This window comes from Cydia splendana, chromosome 9 (genome assembly GCF_910591565.1).
Source record: "Cydia splendana chromosome 9, ilCydSple1.2, whole genome shotgun sequence".
In the NCBI taxonomy this organism is placed as follows: Eukaryota; Metazoa; Arthropoda; class Insecta; order Lepidoptera; family Tortricidae; genus Cydia; species Cydia splendana.
This window is the reverse complement of record NC_085968.1, coordinates 3,841,468-3,864,557: the sequence shown is the minus strand read 5'-3', so window position 1 is coordinate 3,864,557 and position 23,090 is coordinate 3,841,468. Positions and strand designations below refer to the sequence as shown.

General features: G+C 38.6%; 1 protein-coding gene across 1 annotated transcript in view; it reads right to left on the bottom strand.

Moving 5' to 3' along the window:
- Window positions 1-23,090, bottom strand: part of LOC134793405 (uncharacterized) — a 115,836-nt gene that overhangs the window by 4,461 nt on the left and 88,285 nt on the right. Inside the window, exons 2-8 of the mRNA XM_063764980.1 lie at window positions 12,536-12,674; window positions 12,006-12,070; window positions 10,834-10,972; window positions 7,832-7,944; window positions 5,092-5,226; window positions 3,927-4,055; window positions 160-379 (exon numbers count right to left, since the gene is read on the bottom strand). Coding sequence (XP_063621050.1) covers window positions 160-379; window positions 3,927-4,055; window positions 5,092-5,226; window positions 7,832-7,944; window positions 10,834-10,972; window positions 12,006-12,070; window positions 12,536-12,674 — 940 coding nt within the window. The remainder of the gene's footprint in view (window positions 1-159; window positions 380-3,926; window positions 4,056-5,091; window positions 5,227-7,831; window positions 7,945-10,833; window positions 10,973-12,005; window positions 12,071-12,535; window positions 12,675-23,090) is intronic.

The following is a 23,090-nucleotide window of genomic DNA, read 5'->3' as shown; positions in this document are numbered from 1 at the left end:
GGATTTTAGTCCCTGCTCCCTAGGTAGTACCTATCTCAGGCAACCGGGACAAAAGCCAACGTTCAACGTCCCTTCTTCCTAGGTAGTAGGTACCTATCTCAGGCAACCGGGACAAAAGCCGTGATGAGAAAGAGAGAAAGGAACAAGTGGTAAACTCACCAATGATGCTGCCAATGCGCCACCAACGCTACCGAGTTCCCGCTGGGCGAACTGGCCTTCACGCTGACGCAGTACACTTTGATGTCGGCGCCAGACTTGTCAGTGATGCGGAGTGTGGCGTTCCGCTGGTAAAAGGTGTAGTTGGAGCTGTAGTCGAGGGTGTGCCAGGTGTGAGAGAACGTCATCCAGCTCGGGAATTGGCAGTTGGAGCGGACCGATACTGGAAATAAAGTTATTAGTTAGGTATTGGTTCTATTCCTCATTAGTTATTAGTTCACAACGGTGATGGGAGAAATCTCGAGCAAGGACAATCTAAGACAATTTTGATCAAATGTAGATTTATCGGCACAATTTAGACATTTTGTTTCCTTACAAACATCATAGAAGGAAAAATAGAGGAAAGAAAAGAAGAGGAAGACAGAGAAAAAATAAAAAATTTACCAAATAAAAGAAAAGGTTCAGGTCGTGTGATACCAGAAGGTTAAGGAGCTGGCAGAGAACCGGACGAGTTGGAGATTGCTCCACCGACAAGAGCACAGATCTTAAATATAAAGAAGAAGAAGGAGACCATCTAGACAGACGGATCAAGAACATGTATGCGATTTTAGTTACTATGCGGTATTTGGTCGATCGACTGAATTTTATGGACTCTACGTATAGTTCAATGTATTGAATATTGCATGCAACTTCTCGCGCCGTGTAAATGAGGCTTAACTCTAAGCATAACCTCTTACCTATATCAAACCTATATCAATATTTGGTGTTACGAATCGTCATCATAATCTGAGGCATTACAGCCACGGGTGGGCCTTAGCTTGGTCAAGCAAGTCTCTCCAGTCCGATCTATTTGTGGCCTTCCTTCTCCAACTTTTCACTCCTAAGGTCCTGATGACCTGGTACACGCCGTCCAACCATCTGAGCTTGTGGGCTTGCCTTTACCTCTTACCTTCTAGAAGGCATTTGGGTACTCTGGCTTCGTCCATTCGTATCACGTGCCCTGCCCATCGCAGGCGTCCGACCTTTATGGTCTTAATGGTGATACGAATACTTCGAGCGTAAAAAAAGTAAGTCCATAACCAAGATGCCCTTACGCATATGTCTCTCAAAGCAATGTATATAATTTAGCCTTTATCATAAAATAATTATTATAAAAGACCATGACGTACAGTGTTGCCAGGGCTCTGGAGTCATAAGTTACGTTTCGTTTCCCTAAAAGTCACGTTTTTGCTGCTCAAGTCACATTTTTATATTATTGTATTGTATGGGTAGGTAAATCGATTTTGTTAGAAGAAATTCAGAAAATAATATATTTCACAAAAAATCTACTAACCTTTTATGATTTTTCCTCAAAAAGAAAAAACGGAACCCTTATTTATAGGATCACTCGTGCGTCTGTCTGTCTGTCTGTCCGTCTGTCACAGCCTATTTTCACGGAAACTACTGGACCAATTAAGTTGAAATTTGGTACAAATTGGTGGAATTAGTGACCCAAAGACGGACATGTAAGTCATGTAAACAAATGAATTTTAAGCATGGGGGCTACTTTTGGGGGGTCAATGAGAAAGTTAAAAAATTAAGAAATAACCCAAGCAAATTAGAAAAATCTGCGGAAATAATTCGAGTAGTTTTGAAAATTGGTATATACCTTGTGGTGTCTAAATAAACATACTAAAAGTCCTCGAGGGTAGGGGGTGTGCTGAGGGTGCAGGGAGGGTTAAAGGTACCTTTTTTCTTATTTTTGCTCATATCTCGAATATATGTACAAATAGCATTATAATTACTTCGGTACTACTAAACTAAATTAATAACTAGCTTAAATCTAAAATAGGCCCTTGAGGCATTGTTCCAAGGATGCTGGCGGCATTTCCTCGCTGTATCGCAATGCTGATACGTTGTGCGAGGTAGCCTATTACTTCGGACAAAAGTTTTATCATACAATTTCCTACAAATTTGGTTATGTTTAATTTTACTCTACGATCAATACTTTAGGAGCTTCAGGTTGTTAAAGTTAAATTAGAGTTAAAAAATAGACGGTTTAAGTAATAGGGTCCCGTTTTACCCTTTGGGTACGGAACCCTATTACTAAGACTTCGCTGCCCGTCCGTCCGTCCGTCCGTCCGTCTGTCACCAGGCTGTATCTCACGAACCGTGATAGCTAGACAGTTGAAATTTTCACAGATGATGTATTTCTGTTGCCGCTATAACAACAAATACTAAAAACAGAATAAAATAAAGATTTAAATGGGGCTCCCATACAACAAACGTGATTTTTGACCAAAGTTAAGCAAAGTGGTCAGTACTTGGATGGGTGACCGTTTTTTTTTTGCTTTTTTTTTCGTTTTTTTTTTGCATTATGGTACGGAACCCTTCGTGCGCGAGTCCGACTCGCACTTGCCCGGTTTTTTTCGTAATTGTTCATCATAAATAAAAATTTTAGTTTGGAGTAAGCAAGTTAAGTGACCAGGCCCCAATTTCACCACGGCTACAATTGTCAGTGACATATGTCGAGCGACAATTGTCAAGCGACAGGTGACATATTACAATTTTATAAAATATTTTCTATAGAAATACTTACAAACATGACAGGCATTTTGCTACAATTGTATGTCTTACAATTATGTTGTGAAACAAGAATTATTTTTTCTAGTCGACATATTTGTAGAATTGTTGGTGAATCTTGACAGGAAATGAGTTATATGTCGGAATTTCGTGACAATTGTAGTGTTTCTTGTGACAATTGTCATAAACTTAGCAAGAGAAATATCTGTTTTTCCGATATAATAAAGTTTTTTTAAATAATACAATGATGGTGGCAAACAGAAATACGGCCCGCCCGATGGTAAGCGGTAACCGTAGCCCATGGATGCATGTGACGTCAGCAACAGTGATGTTTTACAATTGTCGCACCTGTCACCGTGGTGAAATTGGGGCCTGCTGATAAAATATAAAAAAAACCGGTTTAGAGCATGTCGGGCCATGTTCAGTGTAGGGTTCCGTAGTTACCCGTCTGTCAAAATAGACTATTCGCAAAAACTCAAAAACAGCTATACCGATTAGGTTCGCTATATTTTTCCTTGAAAGTCTTTACTAAGCTATGTTTTTATGATTTTTTTCATATTTTTTGGACCCATGGTTCAAAAGTTAGGGGAACTAAAGGGGAAAACACAACTTTTTTTCTTTCAGATCGATTATTTCCGAAAATATTAAGTTGATCAAAAAATGGTTCTTGAAGTGTATTCGTTTTAAAAGACCTATCTAACGACATCCCACACTATAGGGTGGAAGCAAAAAAAAATTCATCCCCACTTTAATGTAGGGCAGCCACCATAAAAAAATATTTTTTTCTACTTTCTATTATTAAATTTGGCATGAATATATAAATTTGCTACACTGACAAAGTCATAAAATATAAACTAGAAAAAATATTTTTTTAGGGTGACTCCCCTACATTAAGTGGGGATGATTTTTTTTTTCGCTTTTACCCTATAGTGTGGGTGTCTTGGATATGTCTTTTAAAATGAATAAGGGTCTTTAAGGACTATTTTTGATCAACTTAATATTTTCGGAAATAATCGATCTGAAAGAAAAAAAAGTTGTGTTTTCCACTTTAGTTCCCCTAGCATTTTAACCATGGGTCCAAAATTCGTCTAGCTTAAAAAGTCACAAAAATTGCCTCAAGATCGTAAGTCACGCACAGGTCACACGAGAAGGCGAAAAGTCACGAAAAATGTGACTTTTGTGACCATCTGGCAACACTGATGACGTACCTCGCTTTAAAGCCATGGTCCTACTCCCCTCCGTGGCGCTGAACAGCCCATTGCAGGTCGCGTCCCCCGACTGGGCCACTCGGTACTCCACGTCGCCGGAGCCTGGGCCTTCTTTCACGCCTGTTGATGCTGGAACATGATGGAGAGGATGTTGTGAATTGTGATATTTTGTAAGAATATTTTTTTCATTATCTTACACTTACACTTACAAACCAAGACTTGCTTATTGTGGAACTAGGTCGATTTGTGCAGTCGACGTCAAAAATACGTTTACACTTTTGTACCTTTTTTTTTAACGCCTTTGTAATAAGGCGAAAAATGTAAACGTATCTTTGACGTCGACTGTGCAAGATTGTACCTACCACAATATTCATTTAATTGTACATACGGTAAGTAAGTAAACGTCCGCCCGACGTCCTAAAGCCCCGATAATAATTATATAGGTATAGAGACCCGATGGTTAGATGAATTCTATTAACAATGACGAATTTAATGTGATGTAGTTATGACTTTTTACGTTTAGGTACAGGCAGAGGTACAGGGTAGTTGCGATTTCTTTGTCTACCTCTAACATTTTTATAAACTAATTTCGGGTAGTTCAGTGTTGTTTCCTTATATCTCCATTGACTCTTGTTTTATTGTGTAGCTTGCAAGAGATACAAGCTAGATCCGAGCTAACCTAGAAATAGTCTTACCGATACCATTAGGTCCATTAGTCTTCTCGTAGACGAAGCAGCGGTATCGGTCCTTGTTTTGTTGTATAGCTTGCACGAGATAGGTACAAACTGGAGCCGAGCTAACCTAGAAATACTCTTACCGATACCATTAGTCTTCTTCTTCTCGTAGACAAAGATGCGGTATCGGTCCTTGTTTTACTGTGTAGCTTGCACGAGATAAAAGCTAGATCCGCGCTAACCTAGAAATAGTCTTATCGATACCATTAGGTCCATTAGTCTTCTCGTAGACGAAGCAGCGGTATCGGTCCTTGTTTTGTTGTGTAGCTTGCACGATATGCAAGCTAGAGCCGAGCTAACCTAGAAATAGTCTTACCGATACCATTAGTCTTCTTCTTTTCGTAGGCAAAGCAGCGGTATCGGTCCTTGTTTTACTGAGTAGCTTGCACGAGATACAAGCTAGATCCGAGCTAACCTAGAAATAGTCTTACCGATACCATTAGTCTTCTCGTAGACGAAGCAGCGGTATCGGTCCTCGTTGCTGGTGGCGTGGTTGTGGTGAAGCTTGCCGACGAGGAATCGGAGGCTGCCCTCTTTCCATGTTGCAAGGCATTCTAGCTCTTCCACTGGAAATATAAATATAAATGTTAAAAATAGTTTTTTTTTTCTTTTATGTGGGTATCTTAAAAACAGTAGAAAGGTTATTAAAAGGTCGGACAAACGCGTGTGACACCCCAGAGGGCCTACCGCAAACCACGTTCGACGGGTTGCCTCTCTGGTGCACTTGTAAATTCGTACGTAAGTGTGACAGGGAGGCAACACGTCGAACGTGGATCGCGGTAGACCCTCTGGAGTTACAGTTTAACCGTTTGCCACCCATGTGGTGTAATAAAATCTGAGGGTAATTAATCAAAAAATATTGAACGCATTTTGGTGTTCCATTGGTAACCCAACTTAGGTATGTAAGGCGGTAATGATATACCGTCTGAAAGTAACCAACATTGGGAAATTCCCTATGGAAAATTTTCGGGAACTTCTCATACTTTTGTATGGGAATCGGAAATTTTCCAGTTTCAAAATGATATTTCCCTTTGTTTCCTGAGAAATTTTCTTGAAACTTATCCAACTTTTTACGTTGTTAAGGCATAAAAAAATGTGCCTTTAAATTTTGTGCAGGTAAGAAACCACCCAAATCTAGAAGACGTCTTTATTAGTACAGATTTCACGCCCCTTTCAGTGTTCACTCCTAGTTCCCCCTAGTTGAAGGGGGGGGGGGGGGGGGCACTCCCGATTTACAATAAACGTTCAAAAATATATCTAACGTCCAAGACAAAGTTTTCGCAGTGGAATAAACAAGACCGTCACGGAACGTCCTATGAATAAATTAGTATCACGCTAAAAATAGAGCTGTCATGCTTATTGTGTTCAGGATAGCCAGGAATAGACAGACAACGGGCAATCCAGCTTGTACCTACGTTTGTGTTCGGTCTGGGCGGTCTTAAGGCTAAGTTACATAAATATTTTTAAATATAGTTGGTCAAACCAAATTTGTTAGTACCTAAATAAGTACAAAAAAACTATAGGTAACTTTTCTTTTGGGTGCTAGTACTAGTATAAGACAAAGATAGTAAGATTCTCTCTGTCTATGTTTGAAATGAGACAGTCCTTTGACAAACTACATTTATGGATGTAAGCAGGTATTAACTCATTAGCGGTGATCGGTGTCTTGGTATCCACAGGTTAAAACGGTAATATAGACACAATACGGTATAATAAGTACCTAATATTGCACAATTTAAATGTAATTATTACACATCGGTAACTCGTGGCATTTAGGTACCACTTAAAAGATTATACTTTAATTAATTCCTTTTTTTAGTGGTTTCTTTTTCTCGACTAGTATAGGAAGAACATTGTCACATCACTAGTCAGTTAGAAACTGTCAAGTGCCACGAGTTACCGATGTGTGCTCATCACTAATCTTTTAAGTGCTACCTAAATGCCACGAGTTACCGATGTGTAGTAATTATTATTATATTACATTGATATTAAATCAGAGTTTTCCTGGGGCCTTCCATGATGTCCTTATTGCGATTCTGTTTAGGACCTAAACTGAATTTGCTAAGGGACGGAGTTATGCGACTCATATAGCTCCGTCCTTTAGCAAATCAGTTTAGGTCCTAAACAAAATCGCAATAAGGACATCATGGTAAGGCCCCTGTCCTGTTATTAAATATGTACTTACTAGCAATTACTGTTATTGCTAAAGATGGCTTTCGGATTGTTAATGTTACAAAGTGACTGCTCCAGCCGTTGACGGGCCAAGTAACTAGGTATATTAAATTTGACGCACTGCAGATTGCTAACGAATAATAACTGCAAAAAGCTGCCAAAGCTAAACCATTTATTTTCCTTGAATGTCCCCTTAAAACAGCTATTTCAAACTGCCACTAAATCTAAGTATAATCAAAACGACACCTCAGCTCTGGAACGTTGCCCGACTTATTTGCAAGCTAGACAAACTGACAACGCGAGACAATTTCCTTTGTGTATTGCACCGTTTCAAATCTTAGTAGTCTGCATCAATTGACGCAGAAAAAACTATGCTTCAAAATGATTTACTCTTCTTAATTTGGTTGCTTTTGGCGTCAAGACCCTCGGCCCATAGGGTCCAGCGGCACAAGACCAGTTTCGTAATTTGGTCATTGGTATTTGGATGGCACTCGTGACAAAAAAGCTTGCAGCTTCCTCGCACAACGCACAAGTTTTACGATTCAGCGAGAAAACGCTGCCAGAATCCACGGCATCATTTCACAGGGGCCAACTTAAGAATAAGACTTTTGAATAGGATGATTATTTAAGTTATTTACCTACATACTTAGCTTGTTTGCTTATTAAGTTAAGATTAATAACTTTACAAAAATAGATGTCTCTTTATTTGTTTATAACAAGAGGGTGATAGACACTTTTGGTAAATAGTTTTATTTGCTAGTATTAATGCAGAATGTTCTCCTATATACATCCAATAGTACCTACGTTAGCAGGGATTCTTTCATCCGTAGTTCAAAGGACGGTACCATATCTCTTCACTGCAATGTTAAAAGTAGGGAGATGGAGCGACATGGAGCGAGATGAAGACTATTACCTACATTACACCACAACATTACAGTTTTGAAGTCGGTTCTTTATTATTAAAAGCTATTACGTAAAAATATCTTGCTGTTAACATACCTGTACTTTCAGACGCAGAAATATCAGGACACGCCTGGTAGTTGAGCAGAAGACGGGAGTCTTCTGTGCAGCTCTCGATGGAAGACACGGGGATCTTGCAGTCTCCATGCCCTCTGGAAAAATTACAAGGACCTTGATAAACCCTTCTATGCCAAGTCAATTTCATCCACAAAACCCATTTTGCGTTCTCACTCCGATTTCAACTGCAGGTCCGTTACTGTTGCGACTTACTGCAGCGGTCTTAATGCGGCTCTATCTGTCTTCTTCTTAATTGAATGTTATAATCACGGCAGTAAAGGATGACTCACGCAGACCGGGCCGGGCAAAGGCCGAGGCGTCGGACATGTCATTTTCTATGACGGCTGATCGGTGATCACGTGGTGCTCTCCATAGAAAACGAAGCGCCGGAAGCTTCGGCCCGGCCCCGGATTTGTCAAGGAAATTGACAGATACAACGGCGACACTCGCCGCAGCAGTAATATCACAAAAGAATGACATGTGTGTTTTGTGTTCTTCGTGTTTTGTATCAAAATATATAGGTATAACCAAGGTTCTAACCATTTAGCTGTTTGCTAATTTAAACAACCCAACTTACTATTTTGACAAGTGATTAAAACTTTACACAAAAGCTCCACTACGGTTACCATCAGTGCTGACGCTGCTGACATAAACGCTACCGTGAACGTAACTTACTTTCTATGCATCTCGCTATTCTCGCTTGTAAGTAAATTACGTAAATGTTAGAGTTATATGTCAGTTTTGACACTGCCAGTAACTCATGGTACGGGTACACGAGTTTGTAAAAGAAATAATTAAACGGTTACCTACCTACAGCTATCGTTCAACTGCATTGCCTTTATCGTTCAAAAATCGTTCACCCCCGATTCTCTGACAGGATAATTGATCAGAAAATTTCATCAATCAGCCAATAAAGCAGTCAATTAATAACCCATGGGATTGCGATGATTTCACACGTTTTAATTACAAAAGTCATTTAGTGCTTGACGGAGATGACGTTGACGGTGACGTGGCAGTGATCTTCATTAGCGGACCGTTTAACATCTGCTGAGGCTATTAATCAATGATCACGTTAATTTGATCGGGAAGTAATTTTTCGGTCTTTGGATGATTACAGCACGAGAGGTTATTTTGTGTAAATTAGTTTACAAATCGGAAAAGTTCAATAAAAACTATAAACTGGAGAGGCTCAGCCTACTAGTTACAGTCAAAAATGCAAAAACAAGTTTTCCATCAAATAATAATTTAGTATTTTTGTATATTCACATTTTTAATGATTTCTTTTAATTTACGGTTATTTAGGTCTATATGTACCAACGCTGTTTCAAAATCACATAATAAATATAATACACATACCTATGTAATTTTTTACAAAAGATATTCTACACACCTGTTATACGTGAAGGAGAAGGGCCCCTTCAGCGGGCAGTCGACAGGATCCGCGTTCTCCCTGAACATGGAGTAGAGGAGGGCGTCTCCGGTGATGAGAGAGCAGAGGTGAGGTAATGCGTCTCGACGGTGGCTGAACGTTGATACAACATACCTGTTATACGTGAAGGAGAAGGGCCCTTTCAGCGGGCAGTCGACAGGATCCGCGTTCTCCCTGAACATGGAGTAGAGGAGGGCGTCTCCGGTGATGAGAGAGCAGAGGTGAGGTAATGCGTCTCGACGGTGGCTGAACGTTGATACAACATACCTGTTATACGTGAAGGAGAAGGGCCCTTTCAGCGGGCAGTCGACAGGATCCGCGTTCTCCCTGAACATGGAGTAGAGGAGAGCGTCTCCGGTGATGAGGGAGCAGAGGTGGGGTAATGCGTCTCGACGGTGGCAGAACGCTGATACAACATACCTGTTATACGTGAAGGAGAACGGCCCTTTCAGCGGGCAGTCGACAGGATCCGCGTTCTCCCTAAACATGGAGTAGAGGAGAGCGTCTCCGGTGATGAGGGAGCAGAGGTGGGGTAATGCGTCTCGACGGTGGCAGAACGCTGATACAACATACCTGTTATACGTGAAGGAGAAGGGCCCTTTTAGCGGGCAGTCGACAGGATCTGCGTTCTCCCTGAACATGGAGTAGAGGAGAGCGTCTCCGGTGATGAGGGAGCAAAGGTGGGGCAATTCGTCTCAACGGTGACAGAACGCTGATTCAACATACCTGTTATACGTGAAGGAGAAGGGCCCTTTCAGCGGGCAGTCGACAGGATCCGCGTTCTCTCTGAACATGGAGTAGAGGAGGGCGTCTCCGGTGATGAAGGAGCAGAGGTGGGGCAATGCGTCTCTACGGTGACAGAATGATGATACAACATACCTGTTATAAGTGAAGGAGAAGGGCCCTTTCAGCGGGCAGTCGACAGGATCCGCGTTCTCTCTGAACATGGAGTAGAGCAGAGCGTCTCCGGTGATGAGGGAGCAGAGGTGGGGCAATGCGTCTCAACGGTGACAGAACGCTGATTCAACATACCTGTTATAAGCAGAGACCGGACAAATTTGCGACATTGCTCGCAATAATGTAGACATGACTCCAAAATTGATTAAATAATTAATCATTTAATTAATTTCTTACCTGAGGTTTAATTTTGATTCCTAATCAATAAATAACACAAAGATTTCTTATAATGTAAATTTATTAAAGAAAATAATCAGCATGTTTTTAAAATTTTCTGTAGGTACTCATTTTTTATATCAAAAATATATTTAAATTATTTAAGTGCTATTTATTGACTAGGGAACAAAATTAACTCTCAGGTAAAAAAAAAAATGATTAATTATTTAATCAAATTTGGAGCCATGTCCACATTATTGCGAGCAATGACGCCAATCTGTCCGATCTCTGGTTATAAGTGAAGGAGAAGGGCCCTTTCAGCGGGCAGTCGACAGGATCCGCGTTTTCCCTGAACATGGAGTAGAGGAGGGCGTCTCCGGTGATGAGGGAGCAGAGGTGGGGTAATGCGTCTCGACGGTGGCAGAACGCTGATTCAACATACCTGTTATACGTGAAGGAGAAGGGCCCTTTCAGCGGGCAGTCGACAGGATCCGCGTTCTCCCTGAACATGGAGTAGAGGAGAGCGTCTCCGGTGATGAGAGAGCAGAGGTGGGGTAATGCGTCTCGGCGGTGGCAAAACGCTGAAAATTATAGTTTCATTAGTTAGACCTCAGGACCCCCCACTGACTAGATGGTCTGAAGTTAAAGAGGCCACCTCATGCGGTGAGGGCTAGGGAAGATTGAGGCCGACGGGAAAAATTAACAGGAGCTCCAAAAACTGGTCACGATCCTCAGTAATGAGAGACCGACAAAGAAGAAGTTTGTTCTGTAAGAGGATCGCCGAGTTTCTTGCGTTGGTATCTTCTTGGTTCAGAGGGTTAGAACTATTGTTTTTCCTTTTTGACATTCAAAAGCGTATAGTAATGTGCCAAAATTGAAGAATAAATGATATATGACTTTAGTCTCGGTAAGCATATAAATACTGGAAGATAATGCGAATAGGTAACCATATATCGGGATATGTAGATATCGGGATTAGGGAATGCAATCTCGCACCAAGATTGGGGATTCGAGATCTCGCACGAAAAATCTGAATCGAGATTGGGTGTTTCGAGATCTCGACCGTAAGACTTTCGAGATCGAGATTAATCTTGACGAGATCGAGATATGACAAAATAATTAAAAATGTGTTATTTTGATCTAAAATCTCTAAGGATTCTGTATATACTAATTTAGGGTACATCATGTTATATTTTGAAAATAACTAGAGCAAATTAAGTCAACATTTAATAATAAAAAAAAGAGAAGAAATATATATCTCTAATTTGACATTCCACACAGAGCGCGCCACAGTGCTTTTATCGTCAGCTAAAGCCGGCCGCACACAATAGCACTGCCGTAACAACATGAATTTAACGTCAAAAAGATTACTTAATACAAAGTAATTCACACGAATCAATCTTTCAATCTCGTTCGAGATCTCGAAAATATTAATCGAGATCTCGACCGACATTACAAAAGTCGAGATTTCCTGTCAACGAGATTGAATCTCGAAAATTAGTGCGAGATCTCGCGAGATCACGAAATTGCGAGATCGAGATTGCATTCCCTAATCGGGATGTTTGAAACATGTAATCAACCGAGCATTAGGTACATAGGTGGGTTTGTACTCACTTTCTTTATATTGCAGAACGTTGGTATGTTTTTCGTGCATGACCACACATCGATAACACCCCTTCCTGCGAAAGAAAAAAATCTTTTGATAAACAAGACATTTTTAAAACCTACTGTGTAATACAGTAACAGTACTTACATAGTACAAACGACCTACTCAAACATTGTACCCTATGTGAGCATAATTAAATAGTTAGTCCAACATTTACTTACACTGAACAATCTTTCTTTTCATAAGATCCAGCCAGGCAAACTTTAACTAACTTAGGCGCGGCTTATATACTTAATTGTGACAGGAAACGGTAGACGTATATTTAAAATAGTTCTTAAAATTCCGAATCAAAAATTCGACTCTGAACGAAACCACCAGTTTATACCAAGAAAATACAAGTGTGACATTGAGACTACAAGTATTCAGGCGTACAATATGAAACTGGGCCCTGAGAGATGGTCACCCTCGATGGAGATGAGTTGGATGATGCCAACTGAAACCAGCTACCATCTTACAGTGAAATGTAAAGTATACTTACTCATCGACGATAAGGAACTTGTCCCCCTCAGACGAGAGGCACCGCCCCTTGTTGGAGAGCCGGTCCCCCTCGATAGAGATGGGTTGGATGACGCCGGATTGGAACCAGCGACCATGCCAGCGTGCGGGGAAGACGCAGCCTGTGAACAAAAAAAACAGTTGAAATACTTATACGCTTCAACAATTCCATACTAATTATTATTAATATTATAAAGGCGAAAGTGTGTCTGTCTGTCTGTCTGTCTGTTACCTCTTCACGCTTAAGCCGCTGACCCGATTTAGTTGAATTTTGGTATATAGATAGTTTGAGTCCCGGGGAAGGACATAGGATAGTTTTTATGTCGGAAATCATCCCTGAATAGAATGCAAAGGGGGGTGGAATTGAAAGAGTTAATGAATTGCCTAATAATTGAAGTAAGCAATGCGCGAATTGAATGATTGCTATTAGCATTATCCAGGCGCTATACCTACTTTAGCTGCTGTCACTAATTCCACACAGACGAAGTAGCGGGCAAAAGCTAGTGGAGAATATTATTCAGTACAGTTTAGTGTAAAGATATACCTTTTTATAAAAAGTGTATGAATAATTTGTTAATTTTTTACACATTTTAATGAAAGGCAAGTTGGTTTTGATAGAAAAAAAATCACGAAAACCTGTCTAATTTTAATTTATTTTCATTAATCTTTTGTTATATCGGTGACATTCGATGACTTGCAACGTCTCTGTTGTCCAAGAGTCTCCTTGCCAGTAAAATAAATTAGTACCGTACCACTGAAAATCCGAAACATCGCGAACGCCAAAATAAAACTTCTGGGTACCTATAGATTTTTCACAAAATCTAGTGCTTTCCATCTAGCGCCCCGTTTCAAGGGCCCCGAACCAATACGCTAATGGTCCGTGTTCGAAATTGATGGTCCCGCAGCGTTTAGGAAATGGGGCCCATCCAGAGAACACTCTTTGACTGCCGGATATTAATTACTCGACTGCGAAAGGTGGGGTGCGGTTGGCCTGGTTTACTGATCGGATGTTTTTCATGTTGAAAATAGGCAAATATTGGTTATAGACGTTATAAAATTAAATAAGATATTCAAGCGGTGTTTCATTAATTAATAACCCAACACAGGTCCGAAAGGGTCAAACACATTTTAGAAAAAAGTCACTTCTGTGGACAATACAATAAAAGTTAACGACTCTGGTACATACCTCGTTTTTCTTATGAGAGTCTCAAGTACTGAAAAAATGTATCCCGCCTCGCCTGTAAAGGTGCCGCGTAAAAATTAGCTTTAGATTCTCTTAACTTTGCGATGTCTACAGGAAAGATGCGAATAAGTCCGAACACCTTATAAAAAAGGGTCGCTTCTGTGGACAATACAATCAAAGTTAACGACTCTGGTACATAGATACCCCGTTTTTCTTAATTGAGTCTCAAGTACTTTTCAAAACTTGAATGTAATGAAACATAAGTAGAACTAGCGTACAATTTTATTAAAACAGTTAGGATGAAGTTCATTATGAGCAAGTCCAAAATATTTGAACAGTTTTCAAATACTACTTTTTAGTTTTTTAGTCTACGGTTTTTTAGTTTTCGAAACTTCAAAACGAAAAACGAAATCCTTTCGGGTTTCAATTTTCGCGAAAGGTCCCACCCGTCCCATGAGTCACAGATACAAAATTGACATATACTCTAAAGTCTACGTAATTTATAGCGATAGCGTTTATGTCAGTGCCAAACTGGTGGTAGCCACACTAGACATTAGTCTGTCACAGCCTCACAGCCATTGCTCCGAAAATACTGGACCGATTGATTTCAAATTGGGTGTGATTAAATTTAATCAGTTAGGTACAAAATAAATGTACGCTCTATAATCTAATTAATAACGGTAGCTGGTCAGTAAAATATGTACATAGTAGATCAGTCACTAAAATTGAATCATCAAAACGGTTACATGGGCTATTTTATAAAGTACCTACTCGTAGTACACTCACACACTCTTTTCATTTTTATGTTTTTACTCAGAATCACGAGCTCTTTCGATCCTAATAGAAGAGAAGTAACTTAACATTTTCATTTCCATACTGTTACCATTTTTCATAGAATTTGTAAATATACCTAACGGAATGGAAAAATCTAAAAATATATGAAAATGGAAACATCTAAAAATACTTATATGAAAGAGCTCGAGCTCGGGATTCTAAGTAAAAATAACTCACATAACATAAAAAATCCTAAATGTGAAACAAAGTATAGTGTACACTTGAAATAAAATTAAGTATCCACTTTTTTTCGACTTATATTATATAAGTTATATAAACTCTGACTAGAAGTACGAAGTGGGAGTGTAATAGTTAAGTAACAAGTTTCTTATTGCCGCCTTTACGGGTTTAGAAGCCACTTTGCTGCAACTAGAAAATTTTCATTGAAAAATGCATGTTACTTGTTACGCTCCTTTGCAGTTGGTACGAAAAGAGTATTTTTCACATAGTTGGCTACGATGAAAGCTATTTCAATACAATTTTTCGTTTTAAAGTTATAAACTGTACTATAGAGATGAATTTAAAGCTATTTTATTACGCTGCAATCAAAACTTAATGTCGAGTTCGAGTCTCGCCTGGGATACCTAGTAATTTTTTTCATATATTTCTAATCATTACATTTTTTCATTAGGTACTTAGGACTCAAAAAGGTCCCGTTTTTATCCTTAGGGTACGGAACCTTAAAAAAGATGGTAGGTACCTATGATAAGGTTCAATAGTTTTAGATTTGATGAATTCGGATTTTTTTTCCGGCTCAACCACTGGACATTTTTCAACAAAACTTAGCACAATTGTATTTCTAGATGTAAAATTTTTCCTCCCATATCCTGCTACGGCCTTTCGAGGAAAGGACGCAAAAAACAAGATTTAATTACTGGATTATAATGTTTTTCAAACTCGAAGGGTAGGATGACACCTGTCATTACAATACAATTTTGCGAGATTTATAGTATAAACAACATTATTTGCGGTATTTGACACATTATGACTGACGTATATAGAGATGTAACTAACGCAAATCGATTGTCACAGCAAGCGATTACGATTGGATGGCACGTAGACTGAGGTATCGAATTGTGACGTATAATGAATTTTTATTTGAGATTTAAATAAAGCTAGAATTATATGGTTTTCCCGCAAGCTAAATGCATTTAATACACCGACCGAGTAGGTCGCACCCATTGTCAAAATTGAAACTAACTGGGGATCTATTTTAAAGTTTATTTATGTTATTTCTGTGTCAAATTTGTTGTCTGTTAAGTGACGATAAATATATCCATATTTACAGTTAATTATCCACCTTTTCCTTATTTTTATTAAAAGAAAAATGAAAAATTCATATCCATTTACTTAGGTGACTACCGATTCATAACGGTGGTGTCCGGCCAACCCTAAAATTAAAAAAAAAAGACGTAGAACGTAAACGTTCGCAGTGCAGTTGTTTTCCTTTGAGATTTGGATGTGCAAGACATTTTACGTAGTATTGCTGTTGTGAGTGACAGACGTCAAATACCGCAAATAATGTTGTTTACACTATAGCGTTTTAACAGGTGTCATCCTAACCTTCGAGTTTGAAAAATATTGTACAGCACCTAAAGTAAGTTTTGCGTTCGTAAGTTTGTCCATGAGTGTATAAGGATGTAGAGGCGTGTAAAGAGTTACCAACACTTGTTACTAGAAGTCGCGAATAATTCGTTTTAAATTGTTAACTAGTTTCCTACTTGCCATGCCCCGTTTTCAAGCCATTTTGCTACGAATTTATTGTTGGGGAAGCGTAGCTGCTGCTTAAGGTGACATTCGAATGGCAGCTGCAGCATTTATGTTGCAATTAAGGTACCGTTCAAATTCAGACATCATCATTCATCAGGCATCAGCATTATTGCTGCAGTAATGCGGCGTGACATTTATTTATTTAACTTTATTGCACAGTAAAAAATACGGCGGACTTAATGCCACACGGCATTCTCTACATTGCTGCCGCAAATGTCAAAATTCCTGGCAAAAACATTGATTTTTACATTTGCGGCAGTAATGCAGTCGGCAGAAACATCGCGCTACAATAAGTACTGCAGCAATCTCGCACCAAGATTGGCGATTCGAGATCTCGCGCAAAAATTCTAAATCGAAATTGGGTGTTTCGAGATCTCTCTCAATCTTGTTCGAGATCCTGAAAATATTCATCGAAATTGCAAAAACCGAGATTTCCTATCGACGAGATTGAATCTCGAAAATACGTGCAAGATCTCGCGATATCTCGAAATTGCGAGATCGCGATTGCATTCCCTAAGCTCAACATTGATAAGGGGGTATGATTATTACATAAATAGGTACTCTTAATTATAAAGGCATTCGTCATTATAAAGGCACATGATTACCAAAGTACATTCAACCATCAATCCTTGTCTAATGTAATGGAAATCCCCTTTCAATGACGAACCGTCATTCGTGATGTTTAATAATTCAAAGTAGCTTTAACAGTATTAGTACTAGATCAATAGTGATTATTTTCTGGATCCTTATTCTGTTGAGCTTGAGCTTTGGTAAACTGAAAACAACGAGACACAACGAGTGGTATTCGTATAATAATCATCCAAATCGGTTTTCCAAATCCGTTCAGAAATGACGGAGTTCTGAGATAATATATTATATTATGTATATGCAGTCGAGTTGATAACCTCCTTTTTTGAAGTCGATTAAAAATATACTTTCGATTTTTTTTCCTTGTGTTAAACCATTTAAACTAAAACACCAATCGTCATCAAATAAAGGATTAATACAATGAAACAGACATAACTTGGGAAACTCCACTACGACGCCGCCATCGCGGCGATGCTCTGTCAGTGTCAGTCCTTGCCGCGCTATAGTTTTATGACCATTTCCAATGCCGATTGTTGGGCTGCACTCGAGAGAGCTCATTATCGGTTATCACTTTATCATGTTTACACTAGCCTATTTGAGTGTCCCACTGCTGGGCAAAGGCCTCTCCCCTTAATTTTCCTTTCGATTTTAAATATGTAATATAAATTTATTAGACATAAGATATATAACAATAAATAAAGGTATCATCTTGGGTCGTCCCATTCGTTTTTCGTCAAGTTCTTAAATTAGTCCTATTCAGCTTACGTCACGCATTCTACATTGAAAGCCACCGACAATTGTGAATTGTGAGTATTGTGACTAATGTAGAATGGGTGACGAAAGCAGAATAGGACTAATTTAAGGACTTGACGAAAAACGAATGGGACGACCCAAGACGATACCTAAATAAAAACAACTTAAAATTACAATTAATCTAAACACAAACTATTTGATATCACACTCAACTCAATATTACAGACCATTTAGAAATTTGCTGCAACTCCTTCGGAATCAGAATCAGGCGCACATCGATTTTGTCTTTACAATATTACATTTTCCATTATATTTCATGGTGCTAAGTACCTAGTTATTAGTTAATGCAGTCTGCATACTGTAGTTTACATTCAGTACATAATGTATTAGGTAGTGGGTATTTATTATATTAAGTTATACGAGTTTATTATCATTATAACAACTTCTTAATAGATAGAATACGTGAGAAACTATTAATGTATATGTAGTAATATAATTTTGTCTAATATTTATTTAAATTACATTATTTATTTAAATAATGTAATTTAAATAAATAATAGAGAAGCTACATATAAAATTACTTTAAAATAAAATTATAAACTACATAAACTAATCTAAATCAATTGATATTCAACTTTCGTGAGACATATTTTAAAATGTTGCAGTCGCCGCGGGCACTCGAGCCTGAGGAAGGACCCCCGACGGGCCCGAAACATGTCGCCAATAGCGACTAAAAATTCAAGTGAGTGAAACCGTTGTCGTATAAAAATTTTAATCTAAATTAAAATAAATCTAAATAAGGCCCCCGCGGCATTGTGCCAAAGATGCTGGCAGCATTCCCTTGCTATTCTTAGTATGTATACATTTATTTAACTAGGTACCTAAAGAAATACACTACGAGATACCCATGCAATCATAAGAATCAAGAAGCAGCTGTCACCCATTTTTGTAACAAAATCCCAGTTTTACGAAAGGAAAGAAAACAGTCTGTGGTTTAACTCAGATACACCTTGCCTTTGCTTTATTAAATATTTGGAAGACAGGTGCCATGACGTCATGGCTTCACCCTTGGCATACGAAATCAACTGCTACACTGCCGTATTCGAACTTCAAGATATTCACAAGAGACGACACGTACTAGATCCATTCTAGATACGTTATAGTTTAGATATCAACTAGTTCTCTTTTGCAGCGCAATTCGGGCAACCAATGTCACTTTTACGTTAGATAGAGTAAGATATATATTAGATGTGAATTGGATCTCTAAGTCATATCCTGTGGAAATCGTTCAACAGTATCTCCAGAATCGCGCAAATGTCAAATTTAATAGGTTAGATCTTAAACATATCGTTATTGTATCTTGGTGATGTCTAAAAGATATCTAACAGATGTCTATTTCAAAATCCGAATCGGACCCACAGACGCTTATTATTTCACGGCCGTGGCGAAAATACGAAAAAATAAAGGCCTTGAAAGACATCAGCACAGAATAAATAATAGTACTACCGTACAGAAATCGCACTTCCTACAAAACCGAAGTTTGACAGCGATTCAGGGACGAATGCCCTTTCTAATATATGGTACTATCCTTTTTGGCTATTTAGGATTGTCAAAATTCAAGTCATTATCCTTATCTGTGGTCGTGCACGCAAAGTGACGTCAAGTTGTGCCAACCCTAATAATTGCTCGGAGCAATGCTGAGCCGAACGGAGCCGAGTATGCCTGAAAGGAGGAGTGTCGCCCTACTGACATCAGTCCTTTGCTGTAGGTAGTTAAGATACACACGAAGGTGTACGTGTGATACACTCATTAACAAGCTTTTATTAGGTCGACCTGTATGTAACTAACTTGTAATGGAATCTAAGGTAACTAATTTAACCATCTTCCAAGGATCGTAGCGTCATGAAAATTGGCAGCTGTATGTAGTTCTGATGACAATACAATAATATGGTACTGTCGAACCGATCTGATGATAGAGACAGGAGGTGGCCATAGGAACTCTGTGATGAAACAACGCAACCTAATTGTGTTAGCGGTTTTTAGAATTGTCTCGATGAGTATTAGTTGTCTGTCGTATGAAAAGTACAGTCAGCGATAAAAGCTTGTACCAAAAATGAAATTTTTGCCAAAAACTTATTTTAAAACACATTCTGTAAAGTGACGGTCAATGACAGACGATAAAAGCGCAACCATCATAAACCCGCTGAGATCACACTGCAGTCATCAAACTCTATTTTATTCAATAATCAGGACCCATTGTATTCTAATCTAATTTGAGCTCCAGATAGTATAGTAATAACTTAACAATGGCTTCGTAATATAATGCCCTATGCACAAGGAAACAAGCAAACGAGCTTTTATCGCGTGATAAAGAAACGATAAACGTCTCTTGACAGCATTTGACAGATGGAGATATTTACACGACGTCCGCATGGACATAAGTTTTCTTTCCTGCCCGCAAGAAAAAGGTCACTTTTGAGAAAGTTAACTACTCGGGTACATATCACATTTTTCTTATTTGATTCTAAAGTACTGGAAAAATGTATCGCGCCTGTAAAGGATGACTCACGCTAGACCGGGCCGTGCCCGGGCCGAGGCGTCCGACATGTTATTTCCTATAATTAGTATTATTTCTATAGTTAATTTAATTTAAATACCTAAAGATTGTAGAGTATAGGAGTCGAAGTGGTCGCCATGGCCGAAATCGGCCGGAAGGATCATTCATCATCATCATCATAATGGTAGAACGGTACTATACTTGGGCTAAAGAGCACGAATGATAATGTTGGTGTACATAATTTATTGACTACATTAATCTTTTGCTGTACGTTCTCGTTGCTCTGAATTAGTGGAATTAGGTCACAAAGTTTAGCCTAACTCTAAACTAGCTCCAACTTCTAGGTTCGTGACTGCTTCTGTAACGATAACGTCAGTATATTTTACATACCGAAATAAATGTCATAATATACAAATAAAAAGTCATCGCGGGTTCAAAACCCGGCTCGTACCAATGAGTTTTTCGGAACTTATGTACCTACAGTCAACGGTAAAAATATGGGTGTAGACAACTTACTCAAAAATATGTCCCATAGTTCTTAATTCACTGACATGAGAGTTATGGGACATATTTTTGAGATGATTTGTCCACCCATATTTTTACCGTTGACTGTACGTCATTTGTTATTTACCAGTCGCTTTTCGGTGAAGGTAAATCTGGCTGGAATCGAATCAGCGTCCCTTAAACTAAAACACAGGTTTCAATAAATGGTTTTTATTTTAGCTTCCGCAAACGGAAATACTTAATGAACTTGCGTTTACGTGCGTCTTCGTAAAATTCGTCATATCCAGGAGCGAAAAATGAAATGATATCGAATGGAAAAGCCAATCGTGCATATCAAATCGATTTTTTACTCGCGTAGGTATGCATATTTTATATGGAAAATATGAACCAATTTGATAAAACTAATTTCAAGTAAGTATCATACAAACAATTCATAGATACGAGTAATTTTATTTATACACACGTCAAATTCAAATTCAAATTCAAAATATACTTTATTCATGTAGGCCTAGCAACAAGCTCTTAAGGGGCCCACTGATTAACAGTCCGCCGGACGGTATCGGCCTGTCAGTTGTTCGGAACTGTCAAAATTTTGTTCTAACTGACAGGCCGATACCGTCCGGCGGACTGTTAATCAGTGGGCCCCTTTATGAATCGTAATTAATCTTAATCTAATTATCAGAGCAATTTATTGATGTTAATATTATTCCATAATAACATTGGATTATTATACAGATCAAATTTAACACTAAGAATTTCACAAAAGGATCTTCAAACATAAAAAATACTAGTCTAGAATTTCTAGAATCAAATCTAAATGTTAAAAATAACATAACAAAAGAAGTACCTACATACATCGGAATATCCATTTGTACACGTTGTATTTTTAAATAGTTGTCAGTTCGTCAGAACGGGATATATTAAGGTACTTACCTAAAATACAAAGCTAGCTTTGCTCTGGTTAGCAAACTTTGTTAATAATGTAGCCACTAAAACGTAGACTCTATCCACACTCAAAATTGCGGACCAAATAAAACTATCAAGTGTGGGTAGGTATTTATTCTATGACCTAAGTCCCGATTTCCATATGCATGAGTGCCAGACGGCAATACGGAACCGTATCAATACAATTCGTACTTTAATCCGTTGGTACAAGGTTCTTTATAGCATGACCGAATTCTCGAGAGTCCATTTGACTAGTACATATTAGTAAAAGTTCCCAACTCCCGGAGTGGGGTTGCCATAAGTTGCGAATTTAGGGGAACAGATTCACACGATTGACTGATTAAAATGGAGTTAAGTTTGGGATTCTGTCATACTCAGTAGTTAGTTTTATAATTAGAAGTAAATAAAATGGATGACAGTTTCTAACTTGAGTTGAAAGTTTACACTGTCAAACTTTGTACTACAGCGCGGCTACCACCCTGTACGGCTACCACCAGTTTTGACGTTGACATAACGCTCACGTCTACGTAATTTACTTTCTGTACATCTCGCTTGCACTAATATGCCTGTACTGTACGAGCGAGATGCATAGAAAGTAAGTTACGTAGACGTGAGCGAATATGTCAATGTCAAAACTGGTGGTAGACGTACAGCTTGGCACTGACATAAACGCTAGCGTGAACGGAACTTACTTTCTATGCATCTCGCTTGTACTGACATATTAGTGCGAACGAGGTGTATATTTTTGGTACAAGCTTTTATCGCTGACTGTACTTTTCTTACGGCAGACAACTAATACTCATCGAAACAATTCTAAAAACCCCTAACACAATTAGGTTGTGTTGTTTCATCACAGAGTTCCTATGGCCACGTCCTGTCTCCATCATCAAATCAGTTCGACAGTACCATATTATTGTATTGTCATCAGAACTACATACAGCTGCCAATTTTCATGACGCTACGATCCTTGGAAGACGGTTAAATTAGTTGCCTTAGATTCCATTACATAGTTAGTTACAAATAGGTCGACCTAATAAAATCTTGTTAAAAACGAAATAAAGTTTAGCATAGGTACATGCAGGCAGGCAGTTTAGCAAATTACGAGTAGATATCTCGAAGTTTTCTATTGGACATATTTTTTGGAATTTAGTGATTGTGAAACGATTTTCATACTTAACGATTTAAGTATTCCGCATTCTCCTCTTGTAGCTAGACAGTGAAAAGTTACACCGGGTATCCCAGGGATGCAAGCATTTGCCCGCGCTCTTAATAAAATCAACGTGACTTTATAAGTGCATTAAATTGAATTAACCTTTGTGCTACCAAAGAGAATTGATTGTAAATAGAGAGGTACAGTGTAAGAAAAAAACGTGCCCCTTAGTTTGACACCCAAAACAGATGACG